The sequence below is a fragment of the Rhinopithecus roxellana genome, chromosome 3 (assembly GCF_007565055.1).
Source record: "Rhinopithecus roxellana isolate Shanxi Qingling chromosome 3, ASM756505v1, whole genome shotgun sequence".
Taxonomy (NCBI): Eukaryota; Metazoa; Chordata; class Mammalia; order Primates; family Cercopithecidae; genus Rhinopithecus; species Rhinopithecus roxellana.
The window spans coordinates 22,161,495-22,186,320 of record NC_044551.1 but is presented as its reverse complement, the minus strand read 5'-3'; the positions used below and the strand labels follow the sequence as shown (position 1 = coordinate 22,186,320).

At 41.5% G+C, this 24,826-nt stretch overlaps 1 protein-coding gene across 3 annotated transcripts in view; it reads right to left on the bottom strand.

Annotated features, from left to right (window-relative positions):
* Positions 1-24,826, bottom strand: part of ADCY2 (adenylate cyclase 2) — a 431,918-nt gene that overhangs the window by 40,453 nt on the left and 366,639 nt on the right. For all 3 annotated transcript variants that reach the window (XM_010378289.2, XM_010378287.2, XM_010378288.2), the window contains 3 exons: positions 19,096-19,215; positions 13,101-13,270; positions 2,143-2,227 (listed from right to left, as the gene is read on the bottom strand). In XM_010378289.2, coding sequence (XP_010376591.1) covers positions 2,143-2,227; positions 13,101-13,270; positions 19,096-19,215 — 375 coding nt within the window. The remainder of the gene's footprint in view (positions 1-2,142; positions 2,228-13,100; positions 13,271-19,095; positions 19,216-24,826) is intronic.

Genomic DNA, 24,826 nt, shown 5'->3' with positions numbered 1-24,826 from the left:
GTTGCACAAGAGACATGTAATGTTTTTGTCAAGGCTACTTAGATACCTAAAGCAATATTTAGTATACTGATTTGCTCAGAAACCAAACACATCTCCATCATTTCAAAAAAGATGGTCATGGAGCAGGACGAATAACAATCAAAATAGGTTGCAAAATGCAGGTACTATCATTTAATAAACCAATCAGGAAATACAATAACTGAGGCCACGAATGCTTTACTTGTAGCACTTGAAAAATCTTATTTCCAGTATGGGGTGTTTTGTGATATACCTCCCCTCCTTTCGGGGGAGTACTAAAGCACTGTCACAGACTTCAAAGTTCTTATCCAGAAGACCTGGGGCCTTAGTAAATCATTCACTCAATGATTTTGGATTACAGGTCAGCCTCCTGGCTCACCTTGGTATTTCCCACTGTGTCTTATATAGATTTGGTGATTTATAGCTGGTGTTAAAGAACGGTTATGAAGAATGATAAATCCTTTAGAGGAAGTAATAATTTTTCCAGGCCTCTAGATGTAAATATTACTTTTTGGTACATTAAAGACAAAAATGGCATGACTCCCTATAAGACTGGTATCAAGCCAATTGTGTAAAATTAGTGCTCAATCATAATACTGAACACTTTTGATGATTTAGTTTAATTAGAGGGTAAGGGATCAACTGTCAGCCATTGGACTCAACCATAATCATGTGGTGGTACTGAATGTGGATCATCTCAATGACCAATAACAAAGTTGAGAGAATTTAACTGGATACTAGGTTCTTAAAATTTGCTGCTGTGAAGGAATCTGAGTGATGATTCTAGCAGGAAAAAGCATCCCCAGCACGAAATGGAGAAACAGGTGACCCCACAGAGGGGATGGCTGCATTGTTTCCTGAGAAATGATCATCTAGGTGATACCCCTATGAAAGGAAGTGCAATTCTCTCACGTTTAAATTATAGGGTACTAAGGGAGAGCATGCCTGCCATATGAGCGAGAGCAGAAAGATGGCCAGTCATGAGAAAAGAAAAATGGGTCGCAGGAGAAACCAGGGAAAAAGAACTGGACATGGTACAGGTTGTCAAAACTGCAAGCCAAAGAATGCAGAACAGAGAAAACACAAGGTGGTGGGGTGGGAAGAAGGGACCTCAAACAGCTTTGCATCAGGACAGGACAGCTCAGTGCTGGGGAGATGGATGAGGGCTGCATCATGGGCTCCTAGGGAGGAGGCAGCTCACATTGCTTGGTAAGTGAGAGGAAGACAGTTGTCCCGGACTGCTGGCCTGACAGCCAGATCCAGACTCGGTCCAACTGACTATGCAATTCCTAACAGCTTTCTGGTGGGGAGAACTAGAAGTCAACTGGAAGCCAGACCCAAACTCATAAGTATATAGTATACCTCTTAGACACTGGACAGATTTAATTTAATTGGCATTGCTTCTTCATGGGTTCTTTCCAAATACATAAATCACTGCTGTTTGTTTGTTTCATGCCACCCTTCACAGAACTTAAAACAGACTTTGAATGAGGCAGAGGTGCCTGGCTTCAGATGAATCTTGTGGTCTTTGGGCAACTGTCTTTGTTGGAGGCAGAGGAAGAATAATTGTCTTTAAAAATCTTGCACCCACAGCCTCTACTAGAAGACCAGAAGGGTTGGGGGACCAGAGAAGGAAGAACAGTTTCATTCGCAATGCAAAATAAAACTTTTTTAACAGGGGATCATATTTCTAGGCATGACTGCAAATGGCAGCAAAGGTATTCAGACCCGGTTCAAAGAAGCGTGCCACATATTCTGAAATGCAAATGAAAGCTCCAGTCAAGGGGATACTGTTTTTTTTTTTTTTCAAATAGTGTCAGTTATTGAAGGAACACTTTTGTAGGCTTATAAAACCTACAAAATTTATTTTGAGATTTAACACGAAATTAACTGATTAAAATTTCACCCATTCATAAAATTTGCCTTTTGTGGAAAAAAAGAAAGGTATTTTCCCTTTTTGTCTATAAGCATCCACACCTTGTACTAACTAGGTTTGTCTTCAGTGATAACATGATTCTGATTCTTAGACATTTGTTTCCAAGAAGGTTAACTACAACGCACAGCACAGCACTATTAATACAGCACTTTAGAGAAGGTATATATATATATGTACAGACTTCTTACCTGTCTACCTAGAACAAGCAGTGTGATGAAGAATATAGAGAGAGACACAGAGCCCATGGTCTTCAGGTCTTTCCAAATGCCTGGTCTATTAAAAAACAGACAGACAAACAGATAACAACACAACAAAACAACATGCACGCAGGACTTAGAATCTGCATATCAACAAATGTCAGATTCTCTAGTGCCTGTCTACATCATATACCAGCCAAACACATGTTTCAAATCTCCTTCCAAACCCAGCTTGCATTAAAACCAACCAAAAATCCCTACTTTGAGGGCACAGTAAAATGATACAGATTTCCTACTTTATATCAAGCTATACCAAATATAAAAACAAGACATAAGAATATGAACATTTTCTTTATACTTCTGGGATCCATATGGGTAACTGGATCTACGGTTTCTTCAATGTTTTCATTATTACTCTCCGAAAGAGACTGTATGCTTGAAATGAATAATCACGTGAGGTATAAACACGAAGTAGGGAACTTAATTTCTGCAAGCTACTCTCACTTCTGAATTATACAGTTTCATATAACTTTCAAGCAGTCATCCAATCTTATTCACTCTTTCATATGATTTTGGATCACAAAGGCATAACAGAGATGAAAATTCTGGGTACACTGCCCAAGTGACCTCAGGTTCAAATTGATAATAAATGACATCAGTCATTTACACCTGCCAAGATGTCATTGCACTGGGTAGGCTCCCCCAGCCTTCACTATCACAGTCCAGGCAGTGAGCACCCACACATCCTTCAAATGCTGACATGCGAACATTTCCCATATAGGATTGTAACTAAGACCTGAAAAATAAAAGTGGATTATGCATGGACACCATGTCACATAATCAGCATAGATGGTATCTGATCAACTACAGACAGCAGGTAATCACTTTCCGTTTGTGTGTTGTCCTGGCTTTTTTATTTTTCCAGCTTCTCTGTGGGGGATTCAAGGACACATGAGATAACAAGAGGCTTTGGTGTAGTATTAAAAAGCCCAGGTGGACTTTAAAGCAAGAGAGCCTGGGTTTGAATCCTGAGCTATGGGGCCTCGCATGAACCCCATTCAAACGTCACTTTCCCCATCAGTCAAAGGTGGGTACCAACCCCTATCCTGCAGGCTGTTTTAGCCACTACATTAAATATCTATATACCTGGCACAGAGCCTGACACATAGGAAACTCTTTCTAAATGGTACTTGTGATTTTTAACATTAATTACAGAATGATAAGGAAGGGGAGTGGGGTGGGGCTAAGAAACTAGAGAAAAAGATAAGGAAACACAGACTGGAGAATATTCTTAACAGAATGAAAGACTCAAGTGCAAAGAAAAGGTGGACTCCTGCAGGAATGAGGAAACAGAATTGCCTGGTCCCCGTGGTTTATGGGCTTAGAGGCACAGAGAACTCTCCAATAAGGTTGTGCTTGCATTAGGAGTTCTTTCCTCTCCGCCAAACCTGCCGTGGATGGAGGAATCGGAGCTTGTGAAACTTAAGAAGGTCATCATTTCTCTCTGAGAATGAATTGGGGAGCAGTGCCGCCTTCTTGTGTCACTGGCATTGATTTTATAAAATGAAATCGCTCCTTTCTGAGCCTATGACTGCGGTGTCCAACAGCACAGCTGAAGTGACCGATGGGTGCAGATGTTTAAAACCAATTCTGACTCTGACTTTCATGAATTTTAAACTCTTTTTACTCTATATTGACCATGCTCATGCTATATTGAATAGTGAAAGTGGCACCACACAGCTAACATCCTAAGAAGCTAGTGCAGGCTGAGTTTTTAATTTGCATGCTGCTTTGTGAACATCACATTACTTTGCAATTCCAAGGGGCCAGAGAAAGCATCTATGACATCCCCTTCTTCCACCCACCACCCCCATAATTCCTAAACTAAGAGTAAATCTCAGGACAGGGTTTATAAGAGCTTCATCAGTGCAACAAATCAGAATGAAGTCCCCTTTGCATTTCTAACAAAAGGACCAGATGCCCCAAACATACAGAGCCAGCTCAGGCCCCTCTCACTGACAGAGAGACGTAGGTAGGACCCTCTTAGGCAATTCAAGACCTGGCTGGGTTTTCAGTTAATCAGACAGAAAATTCACACAAGCAACCTATTGGAAGAAATCCTGTCTGGGGAGTCCTTATATTAACGCATTTGAATCTTGGTTTATGGGGTAAGAATGCCCTGCTCCACCCATCCCCCTGATCTTCAGTCTTCCTGAGGAATAGCAGTGGGTGGAGGGGGAACTTGGAGGAAGCTAGACCAGCAGAGGCTCTCCCTGCAGGACTGGGGAGTGGATTTGAAAGTGAAGACCTAAATGGATCTCAGGAATCACGAGGCACCAGCAGCCCACAGAACCAACTGGCATACCAGTACACGGCTGCCTTTTTCTCTTCTGAAGTTCTCTGACAACTACTAGGAACTCCATCTGGCTTTTTTGGATTTCACTTGGATTTCTCAAGACTTCTTTCATTCCGTTAGCAAAAGAGAACTGCCAACTCCTACTGAAGGCCTTCTCTCTTGTGTGGGCCACCTGTGGATGGATGCTGTTAGGGTCCCCATGGTTTCAGTGACTTATTTCTCCACTGTAGATCGGTTCCTAGATCTCCTCAGTCTTTGTGTGACCATGGGAAAGGTGGGAAGAAGGAGGGGCATGGAGCATGGTGGAAGACAGGAAGAGGTACAGTAAAATCCCAGGACATCTTTCTGGCAGAGTAGTCAGCTGTGTTGATCTCTGAATTAATTTCCTAGAGTTGCTATAATGAGGTAGCATAAACTAGGTGACTTAAAATAACAGAAACGCATCATCTCAGAGTTCTGGGGGCCAGAAGTCTGACAGTAGGATGTTCTCAGGGCCTTGTCCTTCTGAAACCCTTAGGGAATCCTTCCTTGCCTTGCTCTCACTTCAGGTGGTTTGCTGGCCATCACTGGCTTTTCTTAGTTTGCCACCACGTGGCTCCAACTCCTGCCTTCATCATCACATGGCATTCCTGCGTGTCTGTCTCTTCACCTGGCCATCTGCTTAGAAGGGCATCACTTACACTGGATTAGGGGTCACCCTCCTTCAGCATGACCTCATCTTAACTAATTCCACTTGCAATGATTCTATTTCCAAATAAGGTCACATTCTGAGACACTGGGGATTGAAGCTTTATATCTTCTTTTGGGGGACACAATTTAGCCCACCAATCAGGTCAGCTGTTTAGAGAAATATGAGCTGCACAGCTAGTTGGGTATGAGCTCTCTCTCTCTCTCCCCAACTCGCTCTCTCTCTCTCCCCCTCCCTCTCTGTTTCTTTCTCTCTCCTTTATGTTTTAAGGATGATATCTACTTTGGACTCTCATGTGTTAGGGTGGTGCCATCACTGAGTTATGAAATAGGGAAGATACAGCTAATATAACTGAGAAAGTTTGTAACTATGATTTCCAACACAATGACAATGGTAGCCAAAATGTGATAGAACACACTTCCTTTCATATCTAAAAACCAGACACTGGGGACTCAGATGCTCACATGCCACACAGGCATCTGCAGTTGGCCCTCCGCCTGAGGTTGTTAATGGAGTAATCACTTTGCTTGTCAAGTTTCAGGAGTACGAAAGAACAACACACCCCAATATACTGGGTGAGGGAGATGGAGGAATTGCTCAGTGAACCAGCCTCTAGCTTGAAGGCAAACACTTCAGATAGAGTAAAAAAGGACATTTTCATGATTCTCAGGAGGGAAAGCAGTCCAGGCATGTAGACACAAACATTATCTTACCTTCAAAAACTTTACATTTCTGTGGGTGAATATTTTTAAGAATAAAAGTACCCGAAGGAGCCTAATTTCTGTTGTGTTGTTAACAGCGGCTAGCTGAGGTAAAGTCATATCTTCTCAGGTCACTAACTGGGATAAATAAAAAAATCGGTTCACTGATCACTGAGGGCCACGACTCATAAAGACCAGAGTAACAAGGAGACAATGACTTCCTTCCCCTTCACCCATACAATATCCTCATGGTCTTCAGCTAATCTATCTTTTGTCTTTTTTTCATGCCTCTGGTTACACCATTACATTAGAAAATACCTGGCTTTGTTCACAAATGACCCCCAAATCCTCAGGAATCATCAATGTCAAATGATGCCAAAAGCAAATGTCTTGTCCGAAATGATAATGCCACAAGGACGAGTCTGCTTACTGAGCCTCACTCAGCAAGGGACTGGGACCTCAATCACAGAGCCAGAAGACAACATTGTCCTGCGTAAAACAAGGCAAAACACCCCAGAAAACTAATCTGAGGTTAAGATGCATGAGGCAAAATAAGTCAGTCCCATGCCTTGTCAGAAAATCTTCAACCAACTCTGGCTTGAGAAGCAGCAGGGAATTGCTGAGACACCCTCGGTCTACTTTCACGGTGCCCTCTCCTGCTGTGTTCGTTGCAGATCCTGTGGGTTTCCTCTTTGGACTCTTCTCCCAAGCTTGAGTCACTGAGGCAGTACCTTCCTCCTGGCCTGTGGCAGGCTGGTAAAGTGTGAGGTCAACGGCTCAGCCAGGGTTCCCATGCTCTGTATCAAGTGCATTCCATACAAGTGTGTTGTGAAAATGAGTAAGTGAGTGGAGAAACAACTGTTGGCTTGGAAATGGCTCATCTTCCCTAAGGGGTTTCTGGGCATTCTCCCCTCCCTGGGTTGGACACAGATGCACCAGAATGCCACATGAACTTGCAGTGAAGATGGCCCAACAGTCTCCAGGGACAGATGGCTCAAAGGCTCCCGCTTTTTCAGAGTGGCCATAAATGCCAAGCCAGACATGGCGGTGCTGCAGCAGAACCACAGAGTAAGGAACAGGCTCCTGCTTAGAAAAGAGCTCCGGAGGCAGTGGCAGGTCAGAAGAGATGACAGAAGTGTGTGTTAGGGGGGTTGGACTGGGAGTGCTGGCCCTTTGCTGTGGAGACAATCATGTGTCCTGATTAATGCAGTTGTGGTTTCCTTTTGTGGAGAAGAGTGATTTTTAGTCGGAAACCACTGCTGCCTCAGCACGATCTGATGTGGTCGGGCTGGCCGTGGCTTTAGCATCACATGGAAGAACTGATGATGAGAAGCATTGCACATTCTATGGAGTCTATGCCACAGGCCCTGTGAATCCCTCCCCCCATTCTAAAATCAAACAGAACAAAACAAAAGAGCCTAAATATCGAGTTTCTTCCTGCAGATGAGTCCAAACCACAGGACATTTTCTGTTTTAGGTCAGATAGAGAAGTAGTTCACTAATGGTTGCTCTTTACAGAAGGGAAAGGAGCTTGTTAGACCCTGCATAGCCCTAGGACAACTTGCTTTGTTGTTAAAGTGATGCAACTGAGATGGCTTCCCTCCCTGCTGGCCCGAGAATGGGTATCAGGCACAGAAAAGCATGCTGTGCTCCTCGCTTTCCGAAATCACACAGGGTGCAGGAAACAGGCAGAGTGGGGAAAGCTGAGATGGTAAATCTGAAAGGAGTCGAAAATCTTTTCAATATTCACTTAACTATATTATGGCTTGGAATGCAAATTTGTAATATATCCTTCTTTTAAAGAAAAGACATGAAAACAATTTCAGGTGCTTGGGAATATCCACAGACCATCTGCCCCAGAGCGAGGCCTGCAGCTCTTCCTGACCTTTTCCGTGAGGGATGGGTTTTCTTGTTCTTCCCAAAGACTTTCCCTCAGTTTATCATCAATCAATCCCTCATTAGGACATTGTCAAAATACATCACAATATCCCAAATTCCAGCCATTGGGATTTCCCAGACACTGGAAAATCAGGGAAAGCAGAAAAATGCCACAAGGAAGATGCTTAGTTCATGCATCTCAATGACAGGTGCAAATCCGGGCATCTCCAGTGCTCTTCCTGATAGGAAGGCTGGGAAGGCAAACTTTTGCAGACATTTCAGTCAGTTGCCATCTACAGCTTCTGGATAAGGCTAAGCACTGTCTATCACTGCTGCTTAAACTCCATATTTATGTGCTTTCCAGAAAGTATTTATTTCACTGGGCTAAAGTTGCAGCACAGAACTAATTGGTCTTTGGGGATCCTTGTCAGTTAGCTGCTCTGTTCAAGCTCTCTATGTCCCATGTGTCTCTAGAATTAAAGGTACATTTCTAGCCACCAGGTGAGTTAATATAATGGCTTGGTCCAAGCGAAATAACACCGATCCCTTGAGACTTTTCAGTTCAGCAAGAAAAAAAACAACTCAGGAAAAATCCGATAACTTCTTGCAGACTCAGTAGCAAGCCTTTGTCATGGGAAGGATAAGTGTCTTCGAGACAAAAACAGCTTCCAGCAACATCCGTTGTTATTAATATCACTATCACCTTGAAGAGCAGCTGGTGTCTCAACAGCTCTGGCTAAGGGCTTTGGGAGACAGTGTCACAAATAGGAACCACAACCATTATTGATCCATTCACAGACAGTACTGAGGACTGCTATGAACACCAAAGAACAGAAAACAGCTGAGAACCTCCTGGGCTACCTTCAGCAGGAGGCGACTTATCTGAATCACGCCCCAGCAGGTCACGTTAAATACCAGGACACTCCTGGCCTCCTTCCTAATGGCTTTTCAATGGCACACTCTCTCTGAGTGGTCTTTCTTTCCCCCTGAAAAGTCTACTCTTCACACTCTTGAATGTGTAAGAATGTCTTAAATACCATTTTCTTAATTATTCATTGATACGAAGTTTTTCTAGCGCATCCCTCTCCTTTTTCCTCTGCCAACTCCATTGGTTTGTAACATCTTGTTGGCCGTCCACGAGCAATGTCAAGTTGGTTCTGAAAAGACCCTGCCACAGGAGCCACGATGAAGTCACATGCAGGACAAAGTATAGAGGAAGATGGCCAGCACTGCCTTTAAACAGAGATGCCCTCCCGGAACTTTCCTTTGAAATATAAAGATATAAACAGAACCTGAAGTGGATACTAAAAGACATCCTCAGTGATCTGGAGATACACTCTGTCTTCAGGGAAGCAGGTGAGGCGAGAGATTTCAGGAAGCCAGTGTCAGGCTCTTCCCATTGTTCGAGAGCATGACCTGCTTTTGTTCATTCATTCAACAGATTTTTGTTGAGTACTAGATGCCAGGTACTGTTATAAACCATGGTATTTGGTTCAGATCTTCTCTTCTGCGTGATTCAGGACAGTGTGTTAAAGTCCTCGGCCCATATGTGTATATCAGAAAAGGGGCTAACAGGCAACAGAAGCCATGTCCCCTTCACCCAGGATGGGTACCTTCTACCTTTCCTGGGTGAAACAGGCAGAGGAGCTGTTTGGTCCTCCGGCACACCGAGGGGTGAAAGCCAGAAGCTTGAGGGAGGTCTATGTATTAGTCAGGGTTTTCCAGAGGGATAGAACCAATAGGATGTATGTATATATAGAAGGGAGTTTATTACCGAGAATTGGCTCACCGGATTGCAAGGTGAAGCCCCATGACAGGCCATCTGCAAAGCAGGAAAAGAGAGATGCTGGGAGAGGCTCAGTCCAAGTCCCAAAGCCTCAAAACCAGGGAAACCAACAGTGTAGCCTTCTGTACTGAGAACCCTGGAGATGCTGCTGTACAAGCCCCAGAGTCCAAAAGCCAAAGAACCTGGAGTTTGATGTTCAAGGGCACGAAGCATCTAGCACAGGAGAAAGATGGAAATCAGAAGACCCAGCAAGCCAGCTTATCCCACCTTCTTTCGCCTGCTTTGTTCTGGCTGCGCTGGCAGCCGACTGGGTGGTGCCCACCACACTGAGGGTGGGTCTTCCTCTCCCAGTCCACCAACTCAAATGTCAGTCTCCTCTGGCAACACCCTTGCACACACACCCAGAAACAATACTTTATCAGCGATCTAGGCATCCTTCAATCCAATCAAGTTGACACCTAACATTAACCATCACAGTGTCATTGGAGCACTCAAGGCCAATGAGGAGCAGGTCTAGGGGCCTCGGTGGACAGCAAGGACACTGACTTGCCATAGTCAAGCAAGGGTCCCAGAAAGAAGACCAGAGCAGGACAGAGAAGGCAAGAATGTGGTGCCCAGAGACAGGTCACCAAAGGGATAGGACTGAATGCTATGACTTCAATGGCACAGACGGACTCAATCAGAAAAGGCAGTGCTGCCTGGTCATCCTGTGAGCCAGCTCCCGCCTTCAGGAACACCTGTGGCTTTGGGATTAAGTGATGTTCACTCTCAAGGCACCAAACTACACAGTTTTTTTTTTTTTTTTTTTTTTTAAAGGATCTCACTTTCATATTGGGAAGTGTGTGTCAGCATCAATAAGCAAGGCAAAGGATGAGAAAACTGATGTCAATTATTTGATGGGGAAAAGTTCTTGGATCTTGGAAAAGAGAAGGAAAACATTGACATTGGTTGGTTTTACCTCTGGCACAAGTCACAGGGTTATGTAAAACAGGCAATGAGGCTGGAGAAATTGGGGGGCTTCTAAACTCCCACTTTAAGAGTGGGAGTTAGTTTTAAGTGCACATCATAGAATATTCATTGATTTTGAGGTATTATGCTTTTCTGCTATTACATCAGTAAGACTCATCTTTCCATAGAAGATGCTTCTGAGAATATTGTGCAGCCTGTTCAGGGATCAGTTCAAGAAGTGCCAGAACTTCTGATCAAAATTAGGAAGTGGGAAAAAATAATGAGTAAGACCTACTATTTCATAGCACAACAAGGTGACTACAGTCAACAATAACTTAATTGTACATTTGAAAATAACTAAGGCCGGGCGCGGTGGCTCATGCCTGTGATCCCAATACTTTGGGAGGCTGAGGTGGATAGATCACTTGAGGCCAGGAGTTTGAAACCAGCCTGGCCAACATGATGAAACCCTGTCTCTACTAAAAAAAAAATATGTAAAAAAGTAGCCGGGCATGGTGGCAGGCACCTGTAATCCCAGCTACTAGAGAGGCTGAGGCAGGATAATGGCTTGAACCCAGGAGGCAGAGGTTGCAGTGAGCCGAGATTGTGCCACTGCACTCCAGTCTGAGTGACAGAGCAAAATTCTGCCTCAGATAAATAAATAAGTAAAAAGTGTAATTGGATTATTTGAAACACAAAGGATAAATGCTTGAGGGGATGGATATCTTATTCTCCATGATGCGATTATTTCACATTGCAAGATGTATGAAAACATCTCATGTGATCCCATAAATATGTATACCTATTATGTAATCACAAAATTTTTTTAAAAAAATAGGAAGTGAGAGACAGGCGCGTGCTCCCAAGGAGGGTGCTAGCTTTACTGATGGAAGTGAAGGCAAGTCGCCGAGGTTTCTCAAGTCAGTCTCCCTAGCTTCAAGGTCATTGCAAAGACAACCGAGCTGCAAGCACAAAAGAGCTTTAATACAGTGAATGTGATCTAAAGGTAATACTCCTTTTCTGCAACCTGATAACTACTCTCTTGCTGCGGGGGTTCTACTCAGAGATTGCCTGTTTCCTCAAGTGCCTCACTGAGGTCCCCAGAAGCAATTCTCTCCACACCAGGAACTTGGTAATCTGATTTCTTCTTTTGCTTTGGATGTGTAAAATATTCAGGTGATTTAAATTTAATAAAGGGAAACTTAGTAGGGTTATCAGCTGCGTATGAAAATCAATAATGCTACATTTATTTAGGAATACAACACGGGCTTTCTGGATACAGCAGAGCCATAGTAAAGCATGTTTAGTTGGCAATTTTGAGAATTTATTGGAAAATTAACTTCCATTCTCATTTTGGCTAAGGAATCATAAATATAATTATACAGTCTTGCAACTCCACTGCCTTAAGCTTGATTACAGATCGTAGAGTTTCATTGTGTGGAGGATGACAAAAGTTAAATTAGGTGAAAAGAATGGGTTGCATCTTCTGCAAAGGTTCTTATTGCTAAGAAGTGTCTACACAGTGTGATGACTGCCATTCCTAACACCAGGTCTCCAGTGGAGAAATAGGTGGCCATGTACTATCAACACAAAACAACTTTCTGGAGTAATAAATCAGTGCAAATATTTAAGGCATTTATATTATTTTAAAATAAATATAGAAATAGGATGGAGGACAGTGCAAAGTCCTCCTAGAAAATACTTTGACATCTGGTGGGTTCAGAAATAAACCTAACGCTTGTTATAAAATGTTTTGTTTTTGAGATGTGATGTGGAGAGTATCATAACGATTAAAACAATGTTTTTCAAACACATATTCATTATAAGCTTCCGTATATATTCATATACGGAAGTAATTCGGTAACAGGAAACAGGTTATAAACCTGAGTGAGTGCACCCGGTAGAATCATTCTTGCTGCATCTAGCCTTACAGTTGAAAGACCTAAAGCAATCATATATTTTCTTGGAAGTCAATTTCTCCATAGAACAAAGAATTTTCAGGATTGATAGTTCCTCTTCCCCATAACAGTATTTTAGAAAATCTCTAGTGAGAAATATAACACTGTAAATTGTGAATACAGCTACTTATTTTTTCAATATCTTGCTTTGAACTGAGGGCCTTTTTGCCTTCCTGAGGACACTTGGCAATTTCTAGAGACATTTCCAGTTGTCATGACTTGGGGCATTGGAGATTGCGACTGGCATTCAGTGGGTACAGGCAAGGGATGTCACTAAACACCCTACTTACTACACACAGGACAATGCCCCCCACAGAGAATTATTTAGTCCAAAATATCAATAGTGCTGAGGTGGACAGTCTTAGATTACTTTTATCAACATAGTACAGGTTATAACACAGTTCTTCTCTAGAAACCACTTCAAATCTTCTATGTGTGTTTGAGAATACATAATCAGATGTAACCTACAACAAAAACACATATCATCTTTCTGAGGCATCACTTCAAAGAAATTTTCTCAGAATGATTTATCAATGACAATGACATCGCTAACTTGCATTTACTCAATACACACTCACGCTATCCACATGCTAGGAAAGAACTAAAGTAAAAGAAGGAAGAGGCAGCAGCTCACCTCTCAAACAAGACCTGGCTGTAGTCGCCCAGGACGTGGGCGTGGGTGTGGAGTAGGATGGTGTTGTAGCCCACCAACGCCACCATCATGATCAACATCTTCAGCTCGTAGTTCACCCGCAGGAACACAGAACAGGATATCAGTCCCAGAATACAGCTGTAGATAAAGTACTGAAACAGGGAAGGACAACAGACAAATCCTTAGGATCTCTTCTAAGAAATGCTGAAACAATTACAATCGCCACCGCCAATCTCATTTGGTCAATATATAAGCCGGCTATGAAAACAGAGGCCTGTTTCTTATCTTTGATCCAGGGGTAAATGCCTGGATACATTAAATTCAGAAAAAAAAAATCATCCAAAGCTTTCTGACCCAACCTTGCATGATAAATAAAAATAAGTATGTATATTGCCACTTTTTAGGAATAAAATTGTAAAAAAAACTTACATGGAAGACACATCATTATAAGCCAATGTTATTTATTTCTTGAAAATGAAAACACTGTGGCCTCCTATACATTCCTTAAATGTAAGTTAAAGTCTATAGAATCTTTTTTGGCCTTTCAATTCTTTAATTCATTAAGATAATATAAATCATTACAGACAACTGTTAAAAGCATAAGGAAGCCCAGCCATTTTATTAAAAGAGAAATTGTGTGTCAGAGGGGCCTATTTAAAACAGAAGGATTTAAATCAAAAGCCTTGACCAGGGTGAGTCATGAATCCCCCGGGAGTTCGACAGGCACCAGAAGAAAGTGGAAGAACCAAGTGGGAGCCAGCGAGCTGGTATCGTCCATCTTAGGGCAGAGCAAGCTGCAGGCAGGCCTGCCCCAGGTGAACCATTTCCTCACCATTTACCACTGCAGGCACCGTTCAGATAGGCTTTGGATAGCTCTGAATTCAACTCTTCACTAGCTCATTAGCTCACTTATCTGCAGCCAGTGACCTAACTTGCTTGTATCACAGTGTCTGCATGACACTGTAAAACGAGGGTAATCATATTCTCCTTGTAGGTCACTGAAAACAACAGAGATAAAAGAGTAATGCACAGAGCCCAGAGTCCTGCACGCCAGGAAGGACTCGCTGCAGGGAAACAGGTGCCATCTTCAGAAAGGCTTTATTTGCTACATCATGGGGTTTCTGTGAACAAGGTTTGTGTTACTATCTCAGCATGCCTAGAACAGAGACAACACTCAAAAAAAAAAAAATTAAGACTTTTAATAACACATAGATCCTATTGATTTTTTTAAACCTTGTCTTTTAAAATAGCCCAGCTTTTAAATTACTCGATTTTAATTTCATCACATTGAGTAAGCCAGGTAAGAGCTGCTTACTTTTGTCATTTGAGCTCTGCCTTTGATTTCCCCAGCTAAAGCCATCTATATTAAGCTATGTGGAAGGCTACTGACATTAACTCAACAGTCCTGTTCCTGTGGAAGAAAGGAAAGTTGGAAATAGCAGTTTGCAGTGATCATATGGCAGGTTTTCTCTTTGTAAGAGGCACACTTGAGTGAAGGCAGCCAAGCAGGAATGAGTAGAAATCCCATTAGTAAGGACTTCGACCTGGCACTGTGGCTTCAAACGGAAGACCAATACCTCACACTGGATTACACACCAACTAGGTCACTCTTCAGAGAGTTAAAGTCTTTCTTTGCATGGGAATGTGAAGGCCACTCTTCATTTCAGGTGGCAGCATTTTAAGGAACACTGAGTGTGGTAAGCACAGTTTCTTAGCTGCAACTGCCTGATGTCAGGTCTCCACTCTTCTGCCTCTCATGGCTTCCCACCACAGAGAACAGGAAAAGGAAAAGAAGAGACCATGTGGGTTAACGTAGTAAAATGATAGAATCAACAGAGCTGTGAACAGGTGGACAGGCAGTATCTGAGAGGGAGGAGAGGTGTAGCATGCCCTCTGAAAGGAGACCTTATTTCTGCAGAGTTCTGCCTTTGTCACCTTAGAGAAGTTACTAAGTATCTACTTTAGGGTAGGTCTGAGGACTCTGATACAAGGTACATTAATGCTCTATGTTGCTTAGAACAAGACCACTCGAAGTACAGCAGTGAGTTCTGCAAGACAGGTACAGAATGTGGATACAAACTTGGCAGAGTAAGCTTGTTTCTGATGAATATAATGAAATATGAGCTTGCATTCCATATGGCTTCCTTTTTAGTTCATTTTGCTGTTAATTCACCATTACATTTTTCAAAAGCATTAGTCTGTCATAGATTAGAAATTAAAAACACAAAACAAAGCAAAATGAAAAAAGGGCCTTCACAAAGAATTTGAGAAGCCCTCATTAATAACCTAGTAGCCCTTTAATCAATAGTCTTGAGTATTTTAAAACTGCTCCTTAAAACCAGGGAAATTGCCCCAGGAACTGGCGGGGGCAAGGCTCTTATTCAGGGATCCTGTCCCATCGGATTCCCCAAAGCAGCTGACCTTAACAAGGCAATCCTGTGTCCTCTGCGAGTCACTCAAAGTAAAGATGATGATAACACCCATCTTGGAGAAGTCTCATGATGCTTGAGTAACAAAAGAGTTTAGAACAGCCTAGTCCATGAGAAGCTTGGAAATTCTGCTATTATTACTACACACTAAAGTCTTAGTTCTAAGTTTTGGTTTTTGAAAGAGCTCTGTTTCTAAAATTATGCTTGAAAACCACTGTTATAATGAAAATTATCAACCAGTTCAACTTAATCGAATGAGAGAACAGAATAAGGAACCACTTATAAGAGGGTGTGTATGTATCAAGGGGTATATGTGGATTGTTTGGTGTGTGGGGACCTGGGGTAAAATTTTAAAGGTTCTCACAGTTTGAACCTTTGAACTATGTATCAACACCTATAAAATATGCTAAGGTTCCACATTTCAAAATTCATTCTTAGGCTTTACATTTTTTATTTTCACATTTCAGGAACATCTACTAAAATATGTATGTTAATGGGAAGTATACTTTTAGTCCATTTCTGTAAAATGGCCTTCTAGAATGCTTGGAGGCTGTGCAAGAGGTGATCTGGCATAAAAAGGTAGGTTGGGAACCTGCAAATAGCCATTCAGGGACGTGTGGGAGAGAACAGTGCAAGATGCTAGGCTGGGAGCCTGTCCTGGCTCCACGGTTTAGCCGACCAGGGAAGGCTCCAGATGGTCAGCGGTTCGGCAGTAGGATTCTGAACCGACTTCTATTGGAGTGTACTTACTGGTAACCTGATTGCTAGTAATGTTTAACAGTTTTGACATAATCATTCAAACCAACTTGTATTTTACAGAAAGGTAACCGCCACCGCTATCGGGAGTAATTTATTAACACTAAAGTATCTGGGTCTTAGCTTCTTCACCTGCAAAACAAGAACCCCAATAATACCTACTTCACCAGGGTCATTTTTGGGTGAAATGACGTAATGCATGCCAAGTGCCTGCTGTGGTACAAACAACTTACACTGCAAAGATCCTTTATGGCTAATTTTGGTATTTTGAAAGGCCTATGTTTTCCTGCTACAGAAACAATACACCAGACGTTAAAGACTGGGAAATATACAAAAGGATATCCATAAAAATAAGGGTCTCTGATGATCCCCAACATCCACTTTAGCCACTATTCATTATTTATATATGTGTTTCCAGTCTTTTTCTTTCTACTTATTATTGGCAGTATTGTTTTAAAAAATTAAGATCATACTGTTTTGTATTTTTTAAAACCATACTTTTCAATGAATAATTTATTATGAATATGCATTTATATGTCATTAATTTTTTTTACAATGTCTTATATGGTAGTTAAGTATAACCTTATCCTGTGTTACAATAAAATTTATTTTAAAATTTGCATTTTCAAATTTTCAGGTTGTTTCTTTTGCTTTCTTTTTGTTGATGTTATATAAACACATGCACGAACATGTGTTTGGTAAACTTTTTCACTTTTAAAATTAATTTTCTAAATTAGTATTACAGGGTAAAAAGTGTGTCTGTCTTGTGCTTTTTGAAAATTATTGAAATTACCACTTAGAAGAGTTATATCACTTCATACCAGCACCAGCAGTGAACTGGGCATGCTTCTCAGCTTGCTGGGCAACTTCAGGCATCACATAACATGGGGTTTGAGAGAAATGACGCCTGTGTGGCACACACCCACAAAACGGCCTTTCTGCTGTTCCCTGGGATCCTTTAGGGAGGAAGCCAGGATGTCTCCAGGCTCATTGGGGACTGCTAAACCCGTGAGTTCACAATGCGGTTTCTGTGCAGCCAGTCCATGCAGACCTGGGGCTTCCCTGGCAATGCTGGCCAGGATCTTCAAGGCCTCATTATTGGAAAGATAGTAGCTGTTTACTAAATCCCACTTAGATTTTAGAGAACCTATTGTGTGCTTTTTCAGAATCTTTTTAAGATTGAGTAAATGTTGCCTTTACCCACTTTAAGTTTTTAATAATTTTCTTTGATTGCAAATAAGATATTATACAGATTTACCTAAATGAAATTCATAATGATTTCCTTATTCTTTTAGTGATGCCAAGTGTGGCGAGTTGTTTGGCTCAAACATAGTGGAAGGAGAGATTTAAAAAAATATTGCAGCTATACATTTTTTTTTCCTGTCAAAAAACATCTTCATGTTAAAATTTTAAACTTAAAGTGCCACGTGAATGCGAAAGGGGGACTGCTTGGTCGTTGCGCTCTCTTCCCAGCATCCAGCCTGTGGATCATACGAATGCCAACACCATTGGATCAAGGAGGAAGAGGCAGGCCACACCATTAATTTAAACCTTTCTCTAAAAAAGAGACCTCCAAATGGCCCACAAATAGCCCACAGTGAGACTACATTCAACAGACTGTCACGATGACTCCAGCTTTTCACTTTTCACATAACTAAACAGAGAAGTCAACACCTAGTCCTCACTGGAGTTTATGATAACACCTCATTTGAAGGGTAGGATCTCCTGGGTAAGGGATGAACCTATCCCACCCCCTCTTCCCAAGCCCACGGGGACACTGCTTTTGCACCTGGGCCATCTTGCCCATGACGTAGTCAAGGCTTCAGAAGCCTTCAGGAAAGAACACCAGAAGCCACTTCTATCTGTGCATGGAGCTGTGAGCTTCCCAAGAAGTGAAATGATGGGAAGGGAAAAAAGAACAGAGCAAAATATCAAGGAAGAAAATCAGAGAAGGAGGAATAGGAAAATAAATCCACTTTATTGCCATAGCTAACGGAGTTAAAAATTTTGGTAGGGAATTTTGAAAGCATACATATTAAATTATCAATTTCAGTCCCCAAAATAGTTCACTTACCATTCTCAAAACCGATTATCTGAGACGGAAACTAAACAAGCACAATCTGCACTACTTCCAGATAATTATTCGGAAAGTGAAAAGGAGAGTATCAACACTTTTTTTTTTCACAAACAATGTATGGAAGAACAAAGTTGTTAAGCAGTAAATAACTGACTTAACTCTCCACTTGGAAGACTAATGTGTTAATACGTTTTGAAGTTTCAACCTAGGTCCTTTGTGATACTGGTTAAGATGAGTCGGTTAGCAAGAATTACTGGGGAACAGAATCACTGGGCAACGTATGCTGCCAAAGAAGAGGGAAGAAAATGAGATGTGGGTAGTTTTATCACAGCTTTAAGGGGGATAATATTAATTCACTGGAGCAATTGGCAATGTCTCTAAGTGAGAAACCCAGAAACATGGTGCCTTATAATTGAATGCCATATGGTAGGAAATATGCTAGAAGTGCTGTAGTGGTTAAGAGAAGAAGGCAAATATTACCGGTGAAAGCATCACAATAACATTGTAAGTTTTTCAGATGTAAGTTTAGCAGTTCCCAAGGGCCCGGACTTCTAGCAGAGGCTGACATTTGTACATTCAGGACCACTCAGGGATTGATACCAGAGAGGAAATGCAAAGTCTAGAACACATCTGAAACTTAAAAAGGATATATGTTAATCCAGACTACGAGCATACAGGAGAGCCACCAATGCAGTCATAATTGCAATGTTCTTACCGGGAGGAAAAATAAATTTTGCGCACGGAGAATCGCTGCCTGATTATTTGAGGCTGAAAAGCTTGTGTTTGTTGCATTGGCAGTTGGAGGGATTGTTTCCTCTGAGTCACTCAGGAAAAACTGCAAAGAGAAGGTTTGTTTTCAATGAATTAGTGCACATTAGATGAAATAACTAGCAGGTGGGTACTAACTTTATGAATTCTGTGTTCCTTATGCACAGTAAACAGGATTGCTCGTGTGGACTTGGGAATTTCTATTGAATAAGTCATTAACGATTTATTGTTCTATACATTCAATAGAGAATTCCAGAACTTCAAAATTCACATTAAAGAAATTAGAGGCACCTCTATCAAACAGTAAATTAAAAGTACACAAAGCTCTGGGCAGAGGGAGTGGTTAGAATTACATTTGAAACCGATATCGCCTTTGAAGCCGGTATCACCATGTATACATTCAACTCTCTACCATCAAATCGGAGCCTTCAGAATGTTTTTTTCCCCTAGTACCTTTGCCATCTTGGCTCAAACATTAAATGAGTCAATATGGTCCTATGAATTTTTGATGTTTAGAATGAAAATTAATTTTATGGGCAAAATGCAATCGCCAGCCTCGACATTTGTATCTATTATTTGTGAGTGCTTGGCAACTCAGATCGTAAGGGGTGAAAAATTTAAAAGGACAGATGTTCTCAGGACTGCTGGAAAGGGGATTTTTACTAAAAAACAGAAAGGTAATGCTGAGAAAATAATTAGCTCTTATGTAATGGTCACCAATATAAGCATCAGAAGGACAGCATCAACCTGTTAGCAAGGCAGGAGACATTTGTCTCTCTCTCTCTCTCATCCTCTCTCGCTCGCTCACTCTCTGTCCTACAGAAGCTGCACCCAGACTAAATACCCAAGGATCAGCCACTTTTCTGTCATGTGGCTAAGGGTCAGAGGAATGTTCTGGAAACAAACCAGAGAATCATGACTTCAGCCCATTCCTTTTACTGAAAGAAATTAATCTCATCTATACACCTATTGAACAACTTGTGCTTTCTGCATAGGGTTAACCAGACATATGCAAGGTTTAAAAAGTGAAACTTCCTTATAGTTTCTATGGTTGCTTTTGTTTGTTTCTATTGAGTTATTTCCTTGGACCGCATAGTTCTTGTCAAATACCTAAACTAATTAATTTGGATAGATAAGAAGACATTTATTTAGTCTACTCTTGGGAACATTCCTCTCATAGTCTACAGAGATATGAGATACAGTATTTCTGCCCATTATATAATTTGATTAAATTTGGCAAAATGCTGATTTAAGCATCAAAGAAATATAGTAGATTTCTTTATGTATGATGAAAGAACTTGTAAAAATTGTCACATCCCTGGATGAACTACAAATGTGCTAATATTTTGGAAAAAATTATATCAGGGATTAGAAAAAAAAAGAATGGAATAATTGCTTGGCAAACATCAGGCTCCAAAAGGGTACAGATTTAGATTTAGATCTGATAGACCAAAAATTCAATTGATTTAAATATTAAAAAAATCAACAAATGGCAAAGAAAAGGAGACTGTTTAGCTTGATGGGTTACTAGTCTTAAGTGCCAAGGATCTTAAAATAATTAACAAAAACTTCTTGATTATATCACCATATGGGCAAAAAACTAGGTAAAATGAAGTGTTGCATTCTTGACATACAATAAATGAGTAGTTTACCTTGTGAAAAATGTGTCTTGCAAGGAGGTTTTGCAATAAATATGATGGTTGAACTTGAAGAACAAGAGACAACTCCAATCACCACACACGTTTCCTAATCCACTTCTGCTACGTCTTTCTAGTAGTTATTAATATCAACTCCCTGTAAATTCAAGAAACTCTTCATTCTGTCTAAAATCATATTACAATTTTGAATCAACTTCCCTTCCTTTGTCTTCTTTGCATTTTAAAGTAACAAACTCATATCATTCCCTAATTGTAGCCAGTCAAACACTCAAGAGAGTTACAAATCCCTTGCCCACATTCCTTCCAGGTAAAACTACCCCAACTTTCTCCACTGAAAATATTTTTAGCATCATAACAATTTAGGGAGCTCTTCTCTGGACCCAATTTAATTTTCTACATCCTTTGTCATAATTGGGACAATGATGTCATCATTCTGAACAAAACTTCCTAAATAAAATGCTAAGGAACACTGCATATTTTTAGTTTACTTACAATTTTACATTTCTCAGGCAATTTAAAACACATCAGAATTACATTTTTCAAATCACATTAAACTGTGAACAGGTGCTTTAGTATTGTTTTATGCCTGATAACATCATTGTGTTTGTCATTTGGTTGGAATTACAAGTCAACCTGACTAGACTACTAGTTAACTATGGCTAACTCCTTGCCTGGGTGGCTCACAGATTTATATACTCTTTACTTATAATAAATTTCTTGGAAATTTCTCAGAAGAAATTGCAAAATGCTGTGAGGAATCAAGTGATGACATTCTCAAAACATCAGGAATAAAATGGCAGCACATTCGGCCGCTCATATGAGATTCTCAACAGCCAGCTGGAGACTAAGACGGAAAAAACACTACATATGAAACAAACATGGACCACCCATTGTTTTTCTCCACTTTTTATTGAGGTGTTTGTATCACATGGGTAAACATCGAGTGTTTCAGATATCCCGTTAAAATCACACAATTCACTGGAAATAAAACTGACTTGGACATTTTGGCATTCAATACCAATGAGTAATGAGACTTAAAAAGCCAGTTCTCTGAACACACTGTTCCCGTTGACCCTGGCTCTTGTAAGGGTCATTAAAATGCAGGCTGGGAATAACTATTAGTGACTGGAAATTGACGTGGAGCCTCGAGATGAACCGGCCCATCCACGCAGTCAACAGCAGAGGCAGGTCAGGGCAGCCTCAAGCCGTCACACGTTACTTCTAACGCATCTCTCCCCTTTGAGGTACAGAGTCACGGCAGACGATGACAGAGAGGCAGTTAACAAGGGCTGCTTGCCACTGGCTGGAAAAACGCAGGGCAAACCGAGGCTCACCTGCTGCAAAGGGACTGGGGCATCCAGAAGAAAAGGAACACCCGAGGGCACAATGCCAGGGGCAAGGAGCCAGACACAGAGGGACAGATATTGTGTGACTCCACTCACGCGGGGTCCCTGGAATAGGCCAATTCATAGAAATAGGAAGCAGCACAATGGGGACCTGGGGCTGGGGAGAGGGAGGATGGGGAGTGAGTGTTTCATGGAGACAGAGTTGCTGTTTGGGAAAATGAAAAACACTCTGGAGATAGATGGTGGAGATGGTTGCACAACACTGCAAATGTACTTAATGTTACTAAATGGTATGTTTAAAAATTGTTCAATAATATATCTTATGTTATATATATTATACACAATTTAAAAATACATTAGAAACAGAAAAAAAACAAAGAAAGAAAATGAAAGCACTCTTCCTCTGCCTCAAAGGGAAAACTTAAACAAATCACAGGTGGTATACATGAGGACATGAATGAGGCTAGGACTTTAAACAGATGAAGTTTTCTGAGAGCAAGTTAAATGTTCTTCCCAGTGACTTAAAGCATATGCGCTCCCACAGCCCCCCACCTCCGCCAACACAAAGAACTGTTATTCTTGCTGAAATGTGAGTCCGATGCCTGGATTAGTCTCACTGGGTTAACAACAGCTAAGAAATAGAAATACGACTTGAGGATGGGGCTCCCTCAGTCTGGAAAAAAAAAAAAATGCTGAGAAAAAACATGAAAAGCTATACTCCTTTAACCAGAAACTGCTTCCTGATGGACAGGTTAAAGTGGGACTAGGTAAAAAGAGGCAGAAACAATCCTGGGACCATTGAACTGCATGTAAGTAAAGACTGAGTTTCACTCACATCCTTCAGCAGGTGTCCCCTTCCTGACGTGAGTGACAGGAGCCCGCTTCCCTTGCACTGCCCTGCACAGGTGCTCCCTCCTAACCCACCTGCTTGCTTGGGCAGTCTGAGTGCTGCATCAGCACCACCTCATGAGGTATGTGGCCCTGGGCACTGCCTCCGCCTCACACAGAGTTCAGGAGCCCGGGGCATCTGCAGATCCTCAGGTGCGGCCAGAGGCAGAGCTCCATGGACAAGTCCCGCCTCTTCTGTGATTAATAAGACATTATACACGAGGCTCTACAGCTAGGTCATGTTATTTCCTTTCTGTACCCAACGTCAACTTTCCTACAGTTTTATGTTTTCTCTTTGACATAAGTACAAGAGGAGCACCTGCGTGGAAAAGAACCACTAAATTCATGGCACCAGGTATCAATACAAATGGTATTTTTCTGCACACTTGGAGGAATTCAGTGCCTGAGCAGTTCTGATTTCTTCTCCCCCTGCATCGATAGATAGGAAAAGGTGGGAGAAGGTAATTTAGCTTATTTCCTGCTTCTACTGCTACAGAAGGCAGCTTGGTATGTGGAAAATCTTCAGAAGGCACATTAAAAGTATTAAAAAGTGTGATGAATGATTTTTGAGAAAGAAATAAATCTCAAGGGTCATCCATCATACTTTTAATGTGTCTTCTGTGGAGAAAGGAAAACAACATTGGAAGACATATTTCTGTTACTAAAGGCAGTTGTTCTCTCTCTAAAGGATCGTAGCTACTGTTGAAAGAATGTCTCCTCCTAAATGATCAGCTTGTCAAACATTTACAGACAGTGACTGAACTGTCTGTCAATCATGACTAATTATGCTATGCAAAATAGAGTTAGCTTCCAAACCAGATTTGTTTCTCATTTATATCGTCTTTAAGAATTACGTGATAAATCCTGGTTTTATAAGGTCAAACTAGATGTTACAAAAGGAAATGGTTTCTTATTTAAAGGGCTGTATGCTTACCTATTCACTCACTCATTCTTTCATTTAATAACTAATGAATGGAAGGCACTTTCCTAGGACATGTGAAAAAAAAACAAAGATTTCCTCAAAGTTCATTCTAGTATTATTCATAACACCCAAGATATGGAAACAATCTGTCTATTGATGGATGATTAGATAAAAAAATTTGGGGCTGGGCATGGTGACTCACACCTGTAATACCAGCACTTTGGGAGGCCAAGGCAGCAGATCACGAGGTCAGGAGTTCAAGACCAGCCTGGCCAACATGGTGAAACCCCATCTCTACTAAAAATACAAAAATTAACTGGACATAGTGGTGGGCGCCTGAAATCCCAGCTACTCGGGGGGCTGAGGCAGGAGAATCATTTGAACCTGGGAGGTGGAGGTTGCAGTGAGCCGAGATCACCCCATCGCATTCCAGCCTGGGTGACAGTGTGAGACTCCATCTCAGAAAAAAAAAAAAAGAAAGAAAAAAGAAAAAAAAAAGAACAGAATAGAAAAGAAATTTTGATACACACACATACACAATGGAAAATTATTTAGCCTTAAAAATGAGAAAAATTGGCCGGGCACGGTGGCTCAAGCCTGTAATCCCAGCACTTTGGGAGGCCGAGACGGGTGGATCACGAGGTCAGGAGATCGAGACCATCCTGGCTAACACGGTGAAACCCCGTCTCTACTAAAAATACAAAAAACTAGCTGGGCGAGGTGGCGGGCGCCTGTAGTCCCAGTTACTTGGGAGGCTGAGGCAGGAGAATGGCGTGAACCTGGGAGGCGGAGCTTGCTGAGATCCGGCCACTGCACCCCAGCCTGGGCGACAGAGCAAGACTTTGTCTCAAAAAAAAAAAAAAA